This window comes from Nipponia nippon, unplaced genomic scaffold (genome assembly GCF_047370975.1).
Source record: "Nipponia nippon isolate SJK-2023a ecotype South Korea unplaced genomic scaffold, ASM4737097v1 scaffold_5, whole genome shotgun sequence".
NCBI lineage: Eukaryota > Metazoa > Chordata > Aves > Pelecaniformes > Threskiornithidae > Nipponia > Nipponia nippon.
The window spans coordinates 20504272-20517207 of NW_028262369.1; the positions used below are offsets into that span (position 1 = coordinate 20504272).

Genomic DNA, 12936 nt, shown 5'->3' on the forward strand with positions numbered 1-12936 from the left:
AAATCAGTAGCCATGTAAATAAAATGTTTAAAGAATATCATATTTCAAATACATACCCCCACATATGCAACATAAATGAAGAAGAGAAAGCCCATTTTCTGTGCGGTAATTTAAATTTACTTTGCAGAAGGCTTCATCAGAGCTGAAAAAAGACATTTTACAGATGATTACTGTTTTCATCCTTTAGCACAGTTTCTTTCATTTGGAAAAAAATTAAAAGAGAAATCTCAATAAATTTTTTTTTGAGACACAGGGCTAAATCTATACCAGTTTACACTTTGTAAATTTAGAAATACTTTACTGATATCAAGTGAGTAGTCCAGATTTATTGTTTTCTGAACAATCCTGCTATTCAGTCACAGTATATACATTCTAAATTCAGCTAAATTAGAGAAAAAAAGAGGAAAGACTCTTTAGAAATATAAACAATCCATACAAAACCAGTTTCTTTATTCATGCAATAATAACTGAGAAATATTTTAAAAATCTATATATTTGTTCTAAAATGATGAGCAGGACATGCGCAGAACTAGAAGCAAACAAGCCAAGTCAAAAGAATAACCAGAAAAATCCTTTCAGAAAGTGAGTTTATGATGTTCCCCAAATGAGATCATAGAAACTCTACACAATCAATACATGGAAACATTTATATGAAAACACTACAGAAGCACATACACAGAAGGAAGGTAAGCAAAGCTCAGACAAAAAAATGGCAATGATTAAAGGAAAAATGTTTCTAAAGCATTTTGAGGAATGAAGTAGTCTTTCTAAAAGTTACATTTCTGGCTGAGGATTTGCAGTTCTAATGGTACACTAAGTCCTAAGAAGATCTGTGGGTGTCCGAGACCTGAGAGGACAGGACAGGAGGGGCTGGAGCAAGGCAGAGGAGCAGCGGTGCCAGGATGGGACTCTCACCTTTGCTTGAAACACCCATTACTGACAGTTACTTTAAGGCATCAGAAGGAACATGGACCCCTCAATGTTCAGCAGACTAGTATAATTTTATAGCACTGTTTTTCTGCTTAGTTTTATTGCACTGGAATGTGATATATTTTAAACAGAATTTTAAAATAATTTATGGAATTTTAAAATAATTTATAGATCCTCATTTTGACTTCCCATTAACTTCTATTTCTGGTTTTGATATAAACAATTAAAATATTACAGTTTGTACTCACATCCTACTAAGGAAAGGCATGTTTGCACTTAAAATTCTCAGACAACTAAATGTCATTACATATTGTGACATTGACAAAATGAAGCTCAATTTAATGTTTAATTTTCTTCCACATTTTTGGTACAGTGTTACATTTTTGTATAGCTTAATGATTTAATGGTGCTTTCTAGGCCACACAAGGATGAAACGAATAATTAAAATTAAGTGATTATTATTAATACATTTCTAACGTAATAACTCTTAAATAGCATCCATACCAAGTCTAACTCATTAAAAGACATTCAGCATTTGTATTTGATGCTCTGTTCTTTTTTAGCAAAAAAAAAAGAACATACATAAAAATGCTACAACCTATGTAATATTATAATTCATTAATTTCCATTCTCCTTTTCCTGTCATATAACATTTGTCAAAGCTCAAAAATAAAGTATTTCATAAAATAAAGCTAGAAAAACTTGGAGTAAAGGGAATAGATAGTAACCTAAAGATGCTTCTAGTTTTACAAAGAAACATGAACAATATCTTTGTATAAGACTGTGCACAATGCAACTGGACATCTTTATTTCACATAGTTAATGCTCATTATATTATGAGAGAGCAGTGACCTCTCCATAGCTAGAGCTATACCCACCTCTGGTTGTAAGTCCTATCTAAATATGCATTGTAGCTTTACTTGAAAACCTCCTGAATGCCTGAAGTGTCACATGTATTTTTTAAACAGTGAAGAGAGATTCTGAAAAGTGTGAAGGAAAATGAAAATTCTATTTTTACTTACAGATTGTTGAATGATTACCATACTTGAACATTTGAGCTTTTGTCATCGAGTCTCATGGGTTTCCTTTAGCAAAGACTGACTTGTTAGTGCTCCATCAAACATTCTAAGTAATTACATTTGGTGAAAATTAAATACACATAGCAATTAATATTTTTGTGGAGAATGCCGATTTGGGTCTGTAGAGAGAAGTTTAGTTTTTTTTCCATTCATTATCAATATAACAATGATCATGGTTTAGCAGAACACTTATATTTGTATATCTATAAATCCACTCTGACTGAGTAGCACTGTTAAACATATTTAACATGGTTACAGTTAAAAATAAGGCTTTAATACTTCGCTCTCTTTTAAAAATATAAAACTATGCAAAGTTCCCCTTAGGAAGATGACCTCTGTTAAGCAAGGTGACACTTAGGCCTCTTCTTTCAATAAATATTTCACTAATTTATTCTTTAAATAGAATTTAAAATGCAGACAAAGCCAGAGACTTGTCTTTACTTCTGTTCTCTTAGTTAAGTCTATCCTAAAAGAAGTTCTGGTTGTTCAATGTGAGTTATCATTCTAAACCAGGAATAAAAACTGTGTTTTCATATTCTTTTTCATGAAGTGTGACAAAAATAATTTGGAAGTGTTAAACCACTGCATTTTTCTGGGTTTTAGTCTGAAAGAAACCATTCTAACTTCCAGAATTTGGAAGTTAGTTGCTTTTCCAGTTTAGTGGAGTGGTTTGAGAGCTATCAAATTGCAAAGTGACACATTATAACACACAGAAACTGTGGTTTGTGCTCTCATTGTGTTCTTTGGAGGGTAGGCTTCAGGACGGCATCTCCTCCATGCTGAGGCATCCAGTGCCATGACCATTGCAATCACTTAGAGACTAGGCAGAATGAGGAGCACCCATATTGCAGTACAGGAGGAGTGCGTCTCCAGGAATGTCCGTCCACGGAAGAAAATGGCGGTGTGATTACAGATGTACAAAGTATTGTGCTGGTAAGTAAATAATTTAGTGATTCTAACTCAAATTAAATGAATTGAAATTAAACATTAAATATGCAAAATTTAAATATTTTTCTTGTGAGAAATTTTGACAATTTTTTTCTCATAAAAATTGGCTTTTTGGAAAATACTTTTCCTATTCAAAAGACCACTCTGATGGAAAACTCTGACTTCCTGATGTCAATACTGAGTGTTTTATAATGTTCAGGAACAGTGCATGATTTGAAAAGGATATGGGCCTGATAAAAATAGAGCATAGCATTTATTTATAAATGCAAAAACTGGACTTATTTTGCCAAAACTGTGTGCCTCAGTGAGATTAATTCTTACATCAGTCTAGATTTTCATATGCATTCTTTAGAAGATGGGTATCATGTGTTAAGGAAGCTCATTTTTTTGTGTCCTAAATGTAAACTGCTTCTGTATAGAACATTTTTTTTCACATATTATAGTCACATTTACCTTTGTTTGTTGACAGCCCTTCAGCTACCACTTCCACTTTACTAATGTGGAAAATGTTTTGCTCAGTAAAAATAAAATCTCATTCTTCAAATATGTTTTATCTTTGTGCAATTCTTCTCTGACATACTGTGATTAATGATAGTGATATAAGGCTCATCTATTCTTCAGGTTTTCCTTCAGGGGCAATTGAGGAAAAAATAAATTCCAGGTTCTGGGAAGCAAGTCCTTTTAGTTAACTTGTCTTTGCTGTAACGTGTTGGGTATGCATGGATGTACACACGGTATGTATTGATGCACTGTGGTGACTGCAAGGTGGAATGGATTGCTTTGTTTGAAGGATGAATTCTGCAAGTCTCAAAATCACAGAATATTATCGTGCTGTAAAGTCATGTCTCAATTTCAATTTCATGTCTTCAATTTTTGTCTTTAGAATTACATTAAAAATTCATATTCCTAGCACTTAATATGTGGTTAAGAATCCAGGTTTTACCATTTTCGCTATATACTTAAATTTTCCTCTTCTCCCAGTTTGAAAACTAATATTAAAAAGTTTCAGTTTGTTTTCTTAATGATATTCAATTTTAATATGATTTGAGTTCTTATAAACTGGGAAAATGTTAATGTTTTTGTAAGAAAATATTGCAAGGAAAGTTTTATATATTAAAAGCTGTGATTAAAAGGCCTATATTGAAAGTGAAAAGTAGCTCAAATGACTACACTCAGGGCCGAGTTTTATCTAGGTGTCCTCCTAATTCTTTTCTGAAGACATAATTGCATGTTTCAGGGAAATGAAATTCTGACTTTTTATTTTTAGGGTGGTCTTTTTAGGAAATCATTGCACTAATAGCTCTTAGAAGTACCATACTGGATCATGGCCAAAGTGGTCAGCACATTGCAGTGAAAGCCCAATGTTGTCTTTAACTTAACAGGCTCAAACAGTGATAATTATACTAGCTGAAAGTGAGCATGATGAATAATTTATATGACCAGTTTGGCTTTTTTGAGCTTGTGATTTATTTCTGAATAGAATCCCCTATTTTTTCAAGCGGTTTTGGTGTCGAAATTATTTACCTGATCATTTTCTTAACTTATTCACAGTCAATGAGCTGTGTGTTTTCTCTGTTTGAGCTTTTCAGATAATGAACATGTAAGTATGTTACTTGGTTGGGTGAACTTGATTGTTAGCATGTGTTGTCCTGAGAAACTGATTACAATCATGAATCTGAAATCCACTTTCAGAAGATAATCTGCTTTTGTGTTTGTTTAAAATTCATTACTTCAGCAATATTCCTGTCTGAAGAAGTACGTTAGCAAAGCTGAAAAGTACACAACAAAATTAGACTTCCCATTAAAGCTAATTCATTTACAAAAGCATGTAGGCGTTTGTTATAAAATATTGGCACTAGTAATTAACAGCCACTAATTTTGGCACTATGCTGTGGGACTCTGGCCCAGAACTGTGATGACATATTCCCAAAAATAGACATTAAAGAGCATGCATTCCATAGGTGAGAAACTCCTTCCATGAGAAAACATGTGAAACTGAAAATACTGTTTAATAGCAAATACTCATTTGAAAGAAATTCATAAACAGGTTTCCAGAACATTTTACCTAAAAACATGCTTTAGTTCCGCCAGCTCCTTTTCTTTGATTTCCAGGTCATCTTCTAATCGTTCTATGATTATAGCATATGATTCACTAACTTTCTTCTTCCATTCATCTAACAACAAAAAAACCCTGATTCGTAAAACACTTCAAAATGCATAAAAAACAGGAACTCAAATCATAATATCCCAGTAATCAAAACACTTGATTGTTAAACACTCAATTGTACACTGTTTCATATATTTTTCTATTAAAGTATGAAAGTTTAAAATATTACAGCTATTAAACTGTCATTGTTGCAACCAATACAGACACATATATACTGATTTAATAGACAACTAATACATATGAATCCTTATCAGAAATATTTTCAAATTGAACAAAAGAAAACTTAAACCTTAGATTGCATTTGATAGTTCTTACTTCCTAAATGTTAACATAGACACACAGCATAAAAAGGTTGGAAGTTTAAAGGTTTTTCTAATGAAGTACAAGTTAAATCAACATAATAATCTAAGTTAATATGATCTTATACGATTGCACAAAAAAAAATTAGTTTACTAGCTTTCTGTCTTCTTTTACAGACTATATATGTGATTTGGGTTAAGCCATTCTTCTTGTAAACCAAGAACAATACAATACCTTATCCTTGAACTCAAGAGTAAATTAGCCATGAGTTATTTCCTGAAATATCATTTGCTTCTTGTAGATGGATGTATGATATATTGCATTTAAAAAAGCAACATTAATTACCAGTGCAAGTTTGGGTTGGTCTAGATTTATAATTTCCCATTTGTCCAATATATCTTCTTTGTTTCAGCAAAGTTCTTGCAGTAATATGATTCCTTGTTCAAGAGCAGTGACAGTCCTACTGAAAAATGCTTTTGATAGTCTCTGGCTAAAAATAAACCCTGTGCCAAATGGAATGTCATGCAACAATGATACGGAGCAAAACAATCTGTGCTGTCAACTGTAAAAAAATAATAAAGGTACCTAATCAGCTTGCTTAAAAATCTACTGTCTGTTTCAACAGAAACATTTGTTTTCATCTGTTGAATACCTAAAACTGGTGGGAAGCAGGTAATTTGGCAGCTTGCTACCAGTTTTGTAGAGAAAAAGGAATACAAGAAGCTGAATCCCAAGCATAATTTCAGGATCCCCAAGGAGTGCTGGGGGTCCCCAGTTTGGAGAGGCCAGAGATGATCTCAGCTCATAACACTAAAATGTTTCCTAACATACAGGATGGGTTTGGACCACCTGGGTATTTTAGTTATGAAGTGCAAGTTGTGTCGTATCAGAGAGTACAGATGTTTTGTGGTTTGGTAATATTTGTACATGTTGTTATGCCAAGGAAGTCTCACTGAATTAGACTAGGAAATGAGCTGGCGGTTAGGAGTTCAGTACATTTACTTTGTGTTCTTCTGTGAGCACATACCGAACCACCACAGAGATTCACCCTCCTTGCACCAACAGGCAGCAGCAACTCAGCTGGCTAAACCAGCAATCAGACTGCTAATGAAGGATGTGAGCTGGAGGAAGCCGGGCTGGTCACAACTTACAGACTTACAATAAAGGGAGGAGACTCTTGAGGTCATTTTGCTGCTGCTCCTGCTTTGGTAGAATTTCTCCAGAAATGAATGAGGACACAATCAAGCTGCTTTGTTCGTATTCCAAGCAGATCATGTACAAGACAGCTAAGGACCAGGATCTACGTAGTTATGTAACTAAATCCTGTGCTCAATCTAATTTGTCCTGTTTGTTAGTATTTTATCTTGGATGCAGTGCCACAGCAATGTAGTAAAACCTCCATGATCTGGCTAGCTGGAAGGGTGCACTGAGCAAACTGGGCTCTGTGTGTGCACATACGTGCAAACAAACCACGACAAAATTAATCTGGACTGTGTGCACAGATGCATTCCTGTAAGAGCCTGTGCTTAAGAAGAGTGAAAGACCGCTTAATAGCAAAATAACACTGCTTTTCACTCACACAAACTGAACTTCCTCAGTAATCTGGTTAGCACAGATCTCCTTATCTATTGTCTACCCTTTTCATATCCATTTCCCTGTGTTTTCTATCAAATGGAACTACTTTACACATATTGTTCCAGCCAATTATGGGATTCAAGCTGGTTTCTGTATGTGTCTCTTTTCCTCCTTTTATTATTTTTCTTTTATTTATTTGGTATACGTATACTTATATGTGTATAAGTATATACACATATATATTTATATATTTTATATATACTTTTATATATTTAAAGTGTGTTGATTGAGCTTGGCAGCTGTTCTGTGTATAAGAAGTGCTTAGTTTTCTCAGTTAAGGATTTCAGGCAAGAAGATATGTAAATATAATACACATATATAAAATCTTCAACATGCTGCATCCCATTGTAAACAAACTTGCACTCCTCTGATAGTTCCTGACACAGCACGAGCTCATCCATCTATTTGCACTGATTTACACATAAAACCAAGGATGTGTTTCAGAACACTTTGAACTGCTTTGATAATATGCCCTGTGATATTCAACCAAATATTTGCAGAAAGGCACCAACCTTGTAACTGATCCTCCATAGCTAGTTGCCAAGCAACTGGAAGAGCTGGAAAAGCAGCATTGAGACGGGTATCTCCTCTCCCACTGCTTTTATTGGCTTAGTGCTGTTTTTCTTCGAATGTCTAAAATGCAGCCGTGGCTGTACAGCCAAAGACAAGTGGTTTGGCCATCTCTCCCACCCACTAGAGTGCTGGGGTAAAAAGGTCTGCCAGGACATGTTTGCTTCAGCCCGTATCGCCCTTGGCAGCCTGGACTATGGCAGGAACTCAGCAGTGGACCCATTTTGTCTTTTCACAGCAGTGGAGCTTTCTGAACATTTTCTGATCCATTCATGCAGCAGAATGTTAATCATATTAGGATTTTTACCTTTGATTGATTGTCAAATAAGCTAGATCAGCCTTTTTCTTCATAGCCCATGCTTTTAGGAGCTGCTCTGAAAGAAAGGAAGGCCTGCAGCTGGACTGGCCGGAGGTTCCCACCTTTGACACAGGGTGCCTCAGCGGCTGTCATGGCTGCCATGGCAGTATAGCACTTGTGCAAGTATTTGCACTCCTGCAGCATTTACGAAGCCTCTGCTGCGGATGTTGGCGATCTCAGTTCTATCAGTTCTCGGGCATGTGAGACTCGGCCTTCTCCTCTGCACCACGCGTGTGCATGCAGCGCTGCATTATGCCCTCTGCTCCACGACTCCTGCGCCAGCTGCATGGCTGTGGAGCGGGAAGGAAGCTGCACCAGCACCCGTCACCTGGAACAGCTCAGCTGGTGTGGCGCTGCCTGCCGAAAGGAAAGGAGGGAAAAGGCTTTCAACCGCAGCTAAAGGAGAGGCGATGTGACGCGAGGTGAAGCAAGGAGCAGAAAGGTGAGGTGAAGAGTGGCAAGGTGAGGTGTGCTGAGATGAGGCACAAGAGTACTGAAGTGAGGTGCTGCAAGCTGAGGAGAGGTGCCGTGAGTAGAGGCGAGGCACAGAGCAGCGAGGTGAGGAGTGGTGAGACAAGACGAGGTGAGGAGAGGCCTGGTGAGACAAAGTGAGGTGAGAAGAGGTGCGTTGAGATGGTATGAGGCAAGGTGCAGTGCAATGAGGCACAGTGACGGGGGAAGAGGTGCTGAGCAGCGAGGTGGGGCACAGTGACAGGAGGAGGTGCGGCACCCTGAGGTGAGGAGAGGTGCAGCGCGGTGCGGTGAGGCACAGTGACGGGAGGAGAGGTGAGGTGAGGCTCCCGTACTGTGACTAACCGGAGGTGGGATCCAGCAGCTCTAAGGGCAGTGACAAGCTTAGTGGAAAACCGGTTGAAGAAGTGGGACACTCCAGCAGAGGTAAGGTGAGGGGCAATGACTCACAGCAAGGAGTGAAATGCCAGGCAAAAAAATCTGGAATTGACAAAATAGGTTTTGGCACTCCCTGTGGCCTGAAGAACAAGACTTTTCTACCACCCAGACCAAGCAAACTATGACAGAAACAGGACCAGGACAGACTCCAAACCCCAAGAAATGTTCTGTTTACTTCTGCACAGAAAATGCCTTTTAATACAACAGCTGTATAAAGTAAGACCATTAAATTTCTGTGACAAGATAGAGATAAAATTATTTGCTTTAAAAGAAGTAAATGCCTTGCATATCATTTATATTCTAGTACCATCTACTTTATGGAAATACATCAAGAGGAAGCAATCAGTTTCTATACCATATTTTTATTCACTTTTTGCAAACATTTGTGTGGGTGAAGTTTCATTCATATGGACACTCAGGAAAGACCATTGGAAACTACAGCACAGGAGGATAATCTGGTCAGTCAGCAAAGTCAATGCAACAGCTTTGTTCACCATGAAGGCAACTTTCAGGTGAATTCTTGAAGCATTCACATCATAGGCTATGTGAAGCAGTTGCAGAATAATTGAAACTAGGAGGGAAAAAAAAAAACAAAAATCAATAATAATTGCAGAGCCTGTTTTCAGACCATTTGCAAACAGAGAAGGAAGGGATAACTGCACTGACCACTATGTTAGGCCAGTTCTAATTAACATCTATACAAGTAGCACTAAAATGTCAAGAGCAATGTTTTTCAGTGAGTAAAATCTTCAGATGTAATGTTTACATAATGCTGAGCTCCACAGATTTCTTTGATTAATTTTTTAGAAGGTTTCTTGCAATTTTATGTTTGGAACGTGCAGCTGTCATGTCCAATCTTACAAGAGAAATGTGAAAAATCCTTTTCCCATTTCTGGTTTTAAATGTCCTTCACCAGGAGCCGTTACAGGATTAAGTCTTTTGAAATGATCTTTATTTCAAATTAATTAGAACATATCCATATCTATAATTTACTTCGAGAGCCTGTAAGTTGCTCCTATACATTTCGTTGTAATTCTGGTGACATTCAGATATGTCACAGAAAATGAAAAGGACGTTAAAAGAAAATGTATTTTTATGAAAACAAAGTACAAGAAACTCTGTAGCCCATATAATGAAACAGGTGTTTACAATAGCTTCTCTGTGGCAGTGGATTAACAGAAGTGTACAGAAGAATAGTACTGCTATTTTTGTTCTCACAATACTACAGTGACATTTGCACAGGTATTAATCTTCCACATGTGCAGAGAGAAGAAAATGAAGCTGTTGCATTAGAGATTTAGGAACAAGAAGAGGCTGGAACCACTGAGCTCTAGTACAGACAATCTCCCTGTCCAAGGCAAGAATATTTCTACACAGATCCAAATGATTGTTGGAACTCACTTTCTTTCGTCAGTTCCCCAAATCCTTCTGGCACAGATATCTTTCAGCTGCTCGTGTTTATTTCAGCTGCCTTCCCTTGTGTTCTTTTTTAAGTGCCCAATTTCTCAGATTTCAATTTCCTGCCTAAAAGGTTACTGAAATAATCCTCCTCTCTCAAATTTCATAGTGTAATATATACAGTATGGCTAAATCTCTGTTCATTATAGCATGCTTTCAAGGCATTCAGGGAAATCATTAAGATGATGTTCATTATGAGCCCTATTATTGCACTACACAGCAAAACTAATTAAATAAAGAAAGCTGACATGAATAAAATCATTAAACACTCATCTTGGTTTTATTTGAGACTGTACCAGCCTGAGCTGCGTTTCAGGATAGACGGAGCCAGGCAATAATCTAAAGGCCTGTACAAAAACTGCATCCATCTAGGAAACTCAGTAAGTCTTAATCAAAATCAAACTCCAAATTTCAGGAGATGCCTCCTGTTCTTAGAAGGTCCTACCTGACTGTCATTTTCAGCGTTGCATCCTTTATTACTCAGACTGGAGGAAAATCGTGGACCAGGATGCCATAATGGTCTTGTTTTCAGAATCTGATACTAGAAACCAGCAACCTCATAATTACTATTATCTTGCTGTTAAATTTTACTGTGTGGCCTTGCACAGGTCTCTCAGTTTCCTTGGGACAAGTTTATCCCAGCTGGTTGCATAAGACAATTGTTGTCATCTACCTTAACAGCAGATTGTGAAAAAGAAAGTTTAGCTGAAGTTTGTAAAATGCAATACGAATAAAATACATGCACATATTGTGTATATCAAACTTAGATTTTTGTAGTCAGGAAGTGTCCAGTCTGAAGTCCTTTTGATTTTCATAAGATTTGATCACACTACAAGAGAGCCCTTGTTGTACGCACTAGAATTTGTTATAGTTAAAAAATACACACTTCATAAATAGCTGCAATACCTACACCAAAGAGTTATGTCATGCCTAAATAAAGACATTATTTTTCAAATGTGTCATCAAGGATACATACAAATACTCGCTTATCTGTCATCTCCTCTCTCTTTCTCTCTCTCTCTCCTTCTGTTGACAGAAATATCAAGTTAACTCAAAAATGACATATTACATCCACCACAGAGTAACTGTTCTCCCTGCAACTACTTCTGTGCTCTGCAGCTCCAGTGCTTTCTTTGCTTACTGATCCCCTGCTCACCCAATGCCCAAGAGAACTCAACAAGCTGCACAGCAAGGTGCGGTAGATTAGCAAAGGTTTGGCAGGTGTGTGCAAGGTTGCACACTGACACTTGCTGTCAGGATACTCAAGAGCTCTGCAGCTCTTGGTCTTCTTCACTTCAGATATTCTTATCCCTGGTGGACTCTAGAAACCTTTACTCCCTCAACATGCTCACCGGGGCAAAATCCTGGGCCCTGCTTACATCAAAACCAAAACTCCTAGTGACTTCAATCAAATGGGGTATTCATTCCAGGTTTACAGATTTTATTCTGAACTGATACAGGAAAATCAACAAAACTAGCTACTTTCTGTAGCTTGACAGGGTAAAGCCACATTTCAGCATTTAAAACTCACAAAAAAACCTGCAGAAAAATATGCCTCATGTCTACCAAATCCTTTCAACAGAATTCATTGAAGTGCAATGGATGTGTATTTTAATTTTTAAATTCCGCCAGCCTTTGACAGATGGATGCCTGGATTGCCAATACCATTACCAATCTTCATGCACTAACCTTCTCAATGGCACGGTCCATTTGCTTTGAATATTTCCATAAACTTTCTAATATCATGCTTCACAATGATAATTTTATTGATAGTAAGAAAGACCACGAAGGATTACAGATGGACTAGAAATTTAATGGGCAAACATGTGCTTCCTGTGGCTCAATGGAAGTTAGTGGAAGCTTATATATAAAAGTGTTTATTTCTAAGTGTGGAGTCCAAGAATGAATTTATATAATGTGTGTGTGTACATGCACACACATAACCCTATATGATATAAAAACATATGGGAAAATAATTAATAGAGCTCTGTATTAAATAAAATATAATTTTTAATGTTTTTAATAAAATATTACATTAAACTTGATTGTAGTTTACAAATGAAAAATATTACAAATCCAGATATTTCAATACCTGTGCAATAAATTCATTAAGTCTGCTGACATTACCTATGGCTAATATTGACCAAAATCCACTTCCTAAAATTTGATACAAAATATTAACTATAAAAGGAAAGCATGGAGTGGCATAAAGACTTAAAGAAGTCTAATGTTTCTTACCTAGTGAATAAAATCCATGCTTATTCCACTACAACAGATTTTTTTTTTTTATTAAGTTCTTTTACTCAAGATCTAAATGTTTTATTTCCTAACAGGGCAATTCACTGACATACTGCTAAGAACTGTTCAATGAGACTGGACATTACCTGCTTCAGAAGTTTGCAAAAAAAGGTATCTTAGGCCCTTATTCAAATGTTAAGAAAATATTTCTAGCTCCTCACTGAAGTGTTTAGCCACAAGCTATTCAACTCAGTCACATATTTTAAGAGCTATAAATGAAGCAGCGTCTGACCATACATTCGGTGTGTTTAAACGCAGACACCATTTGTTTAAGCAATAGCTTC

At 36.6% G+C, this 12936-nt stretch overlaps 1 protein-coding gene across 4 annotated transcripts in view; it reads right to left on the bottom strand.

Moving 5' to 3' along the window:
• The window catches only part of LOC104009232 (serine/threonine-protein kinase TNNI3K), a 107515-nt gene that overhangs the window by 86952 nt on the left and 7627 nt on the right, over positions 1-12936 (bottom strand). For 2 of the 4 annotated variants that reach the window (XM_087733109.1, XM_009461189.2), the window contains exons 1-3: positions 5770-5893; positions 5023-5131; positions 57-142 (exon numbers count right to left, since the gene is read on the bottom strand). In XM_087733109.1, coding sequence (XP_087589235.1) covers positions 57-142; positions 5023-5131; positions 5770-5809 — 235 coding nt within the window. In that variant the 5' untranslated portion in view covers positions 5810-5893. Of the gene's footprint in view, positions 1-56; positions 143-5022; positions 5132-5658; positions 5894-12936 lie in introns of those variants that run through there. The other 2 variants (XM_087733110.1, XM_087733111.1) reach the window with 2 other exon arrangements.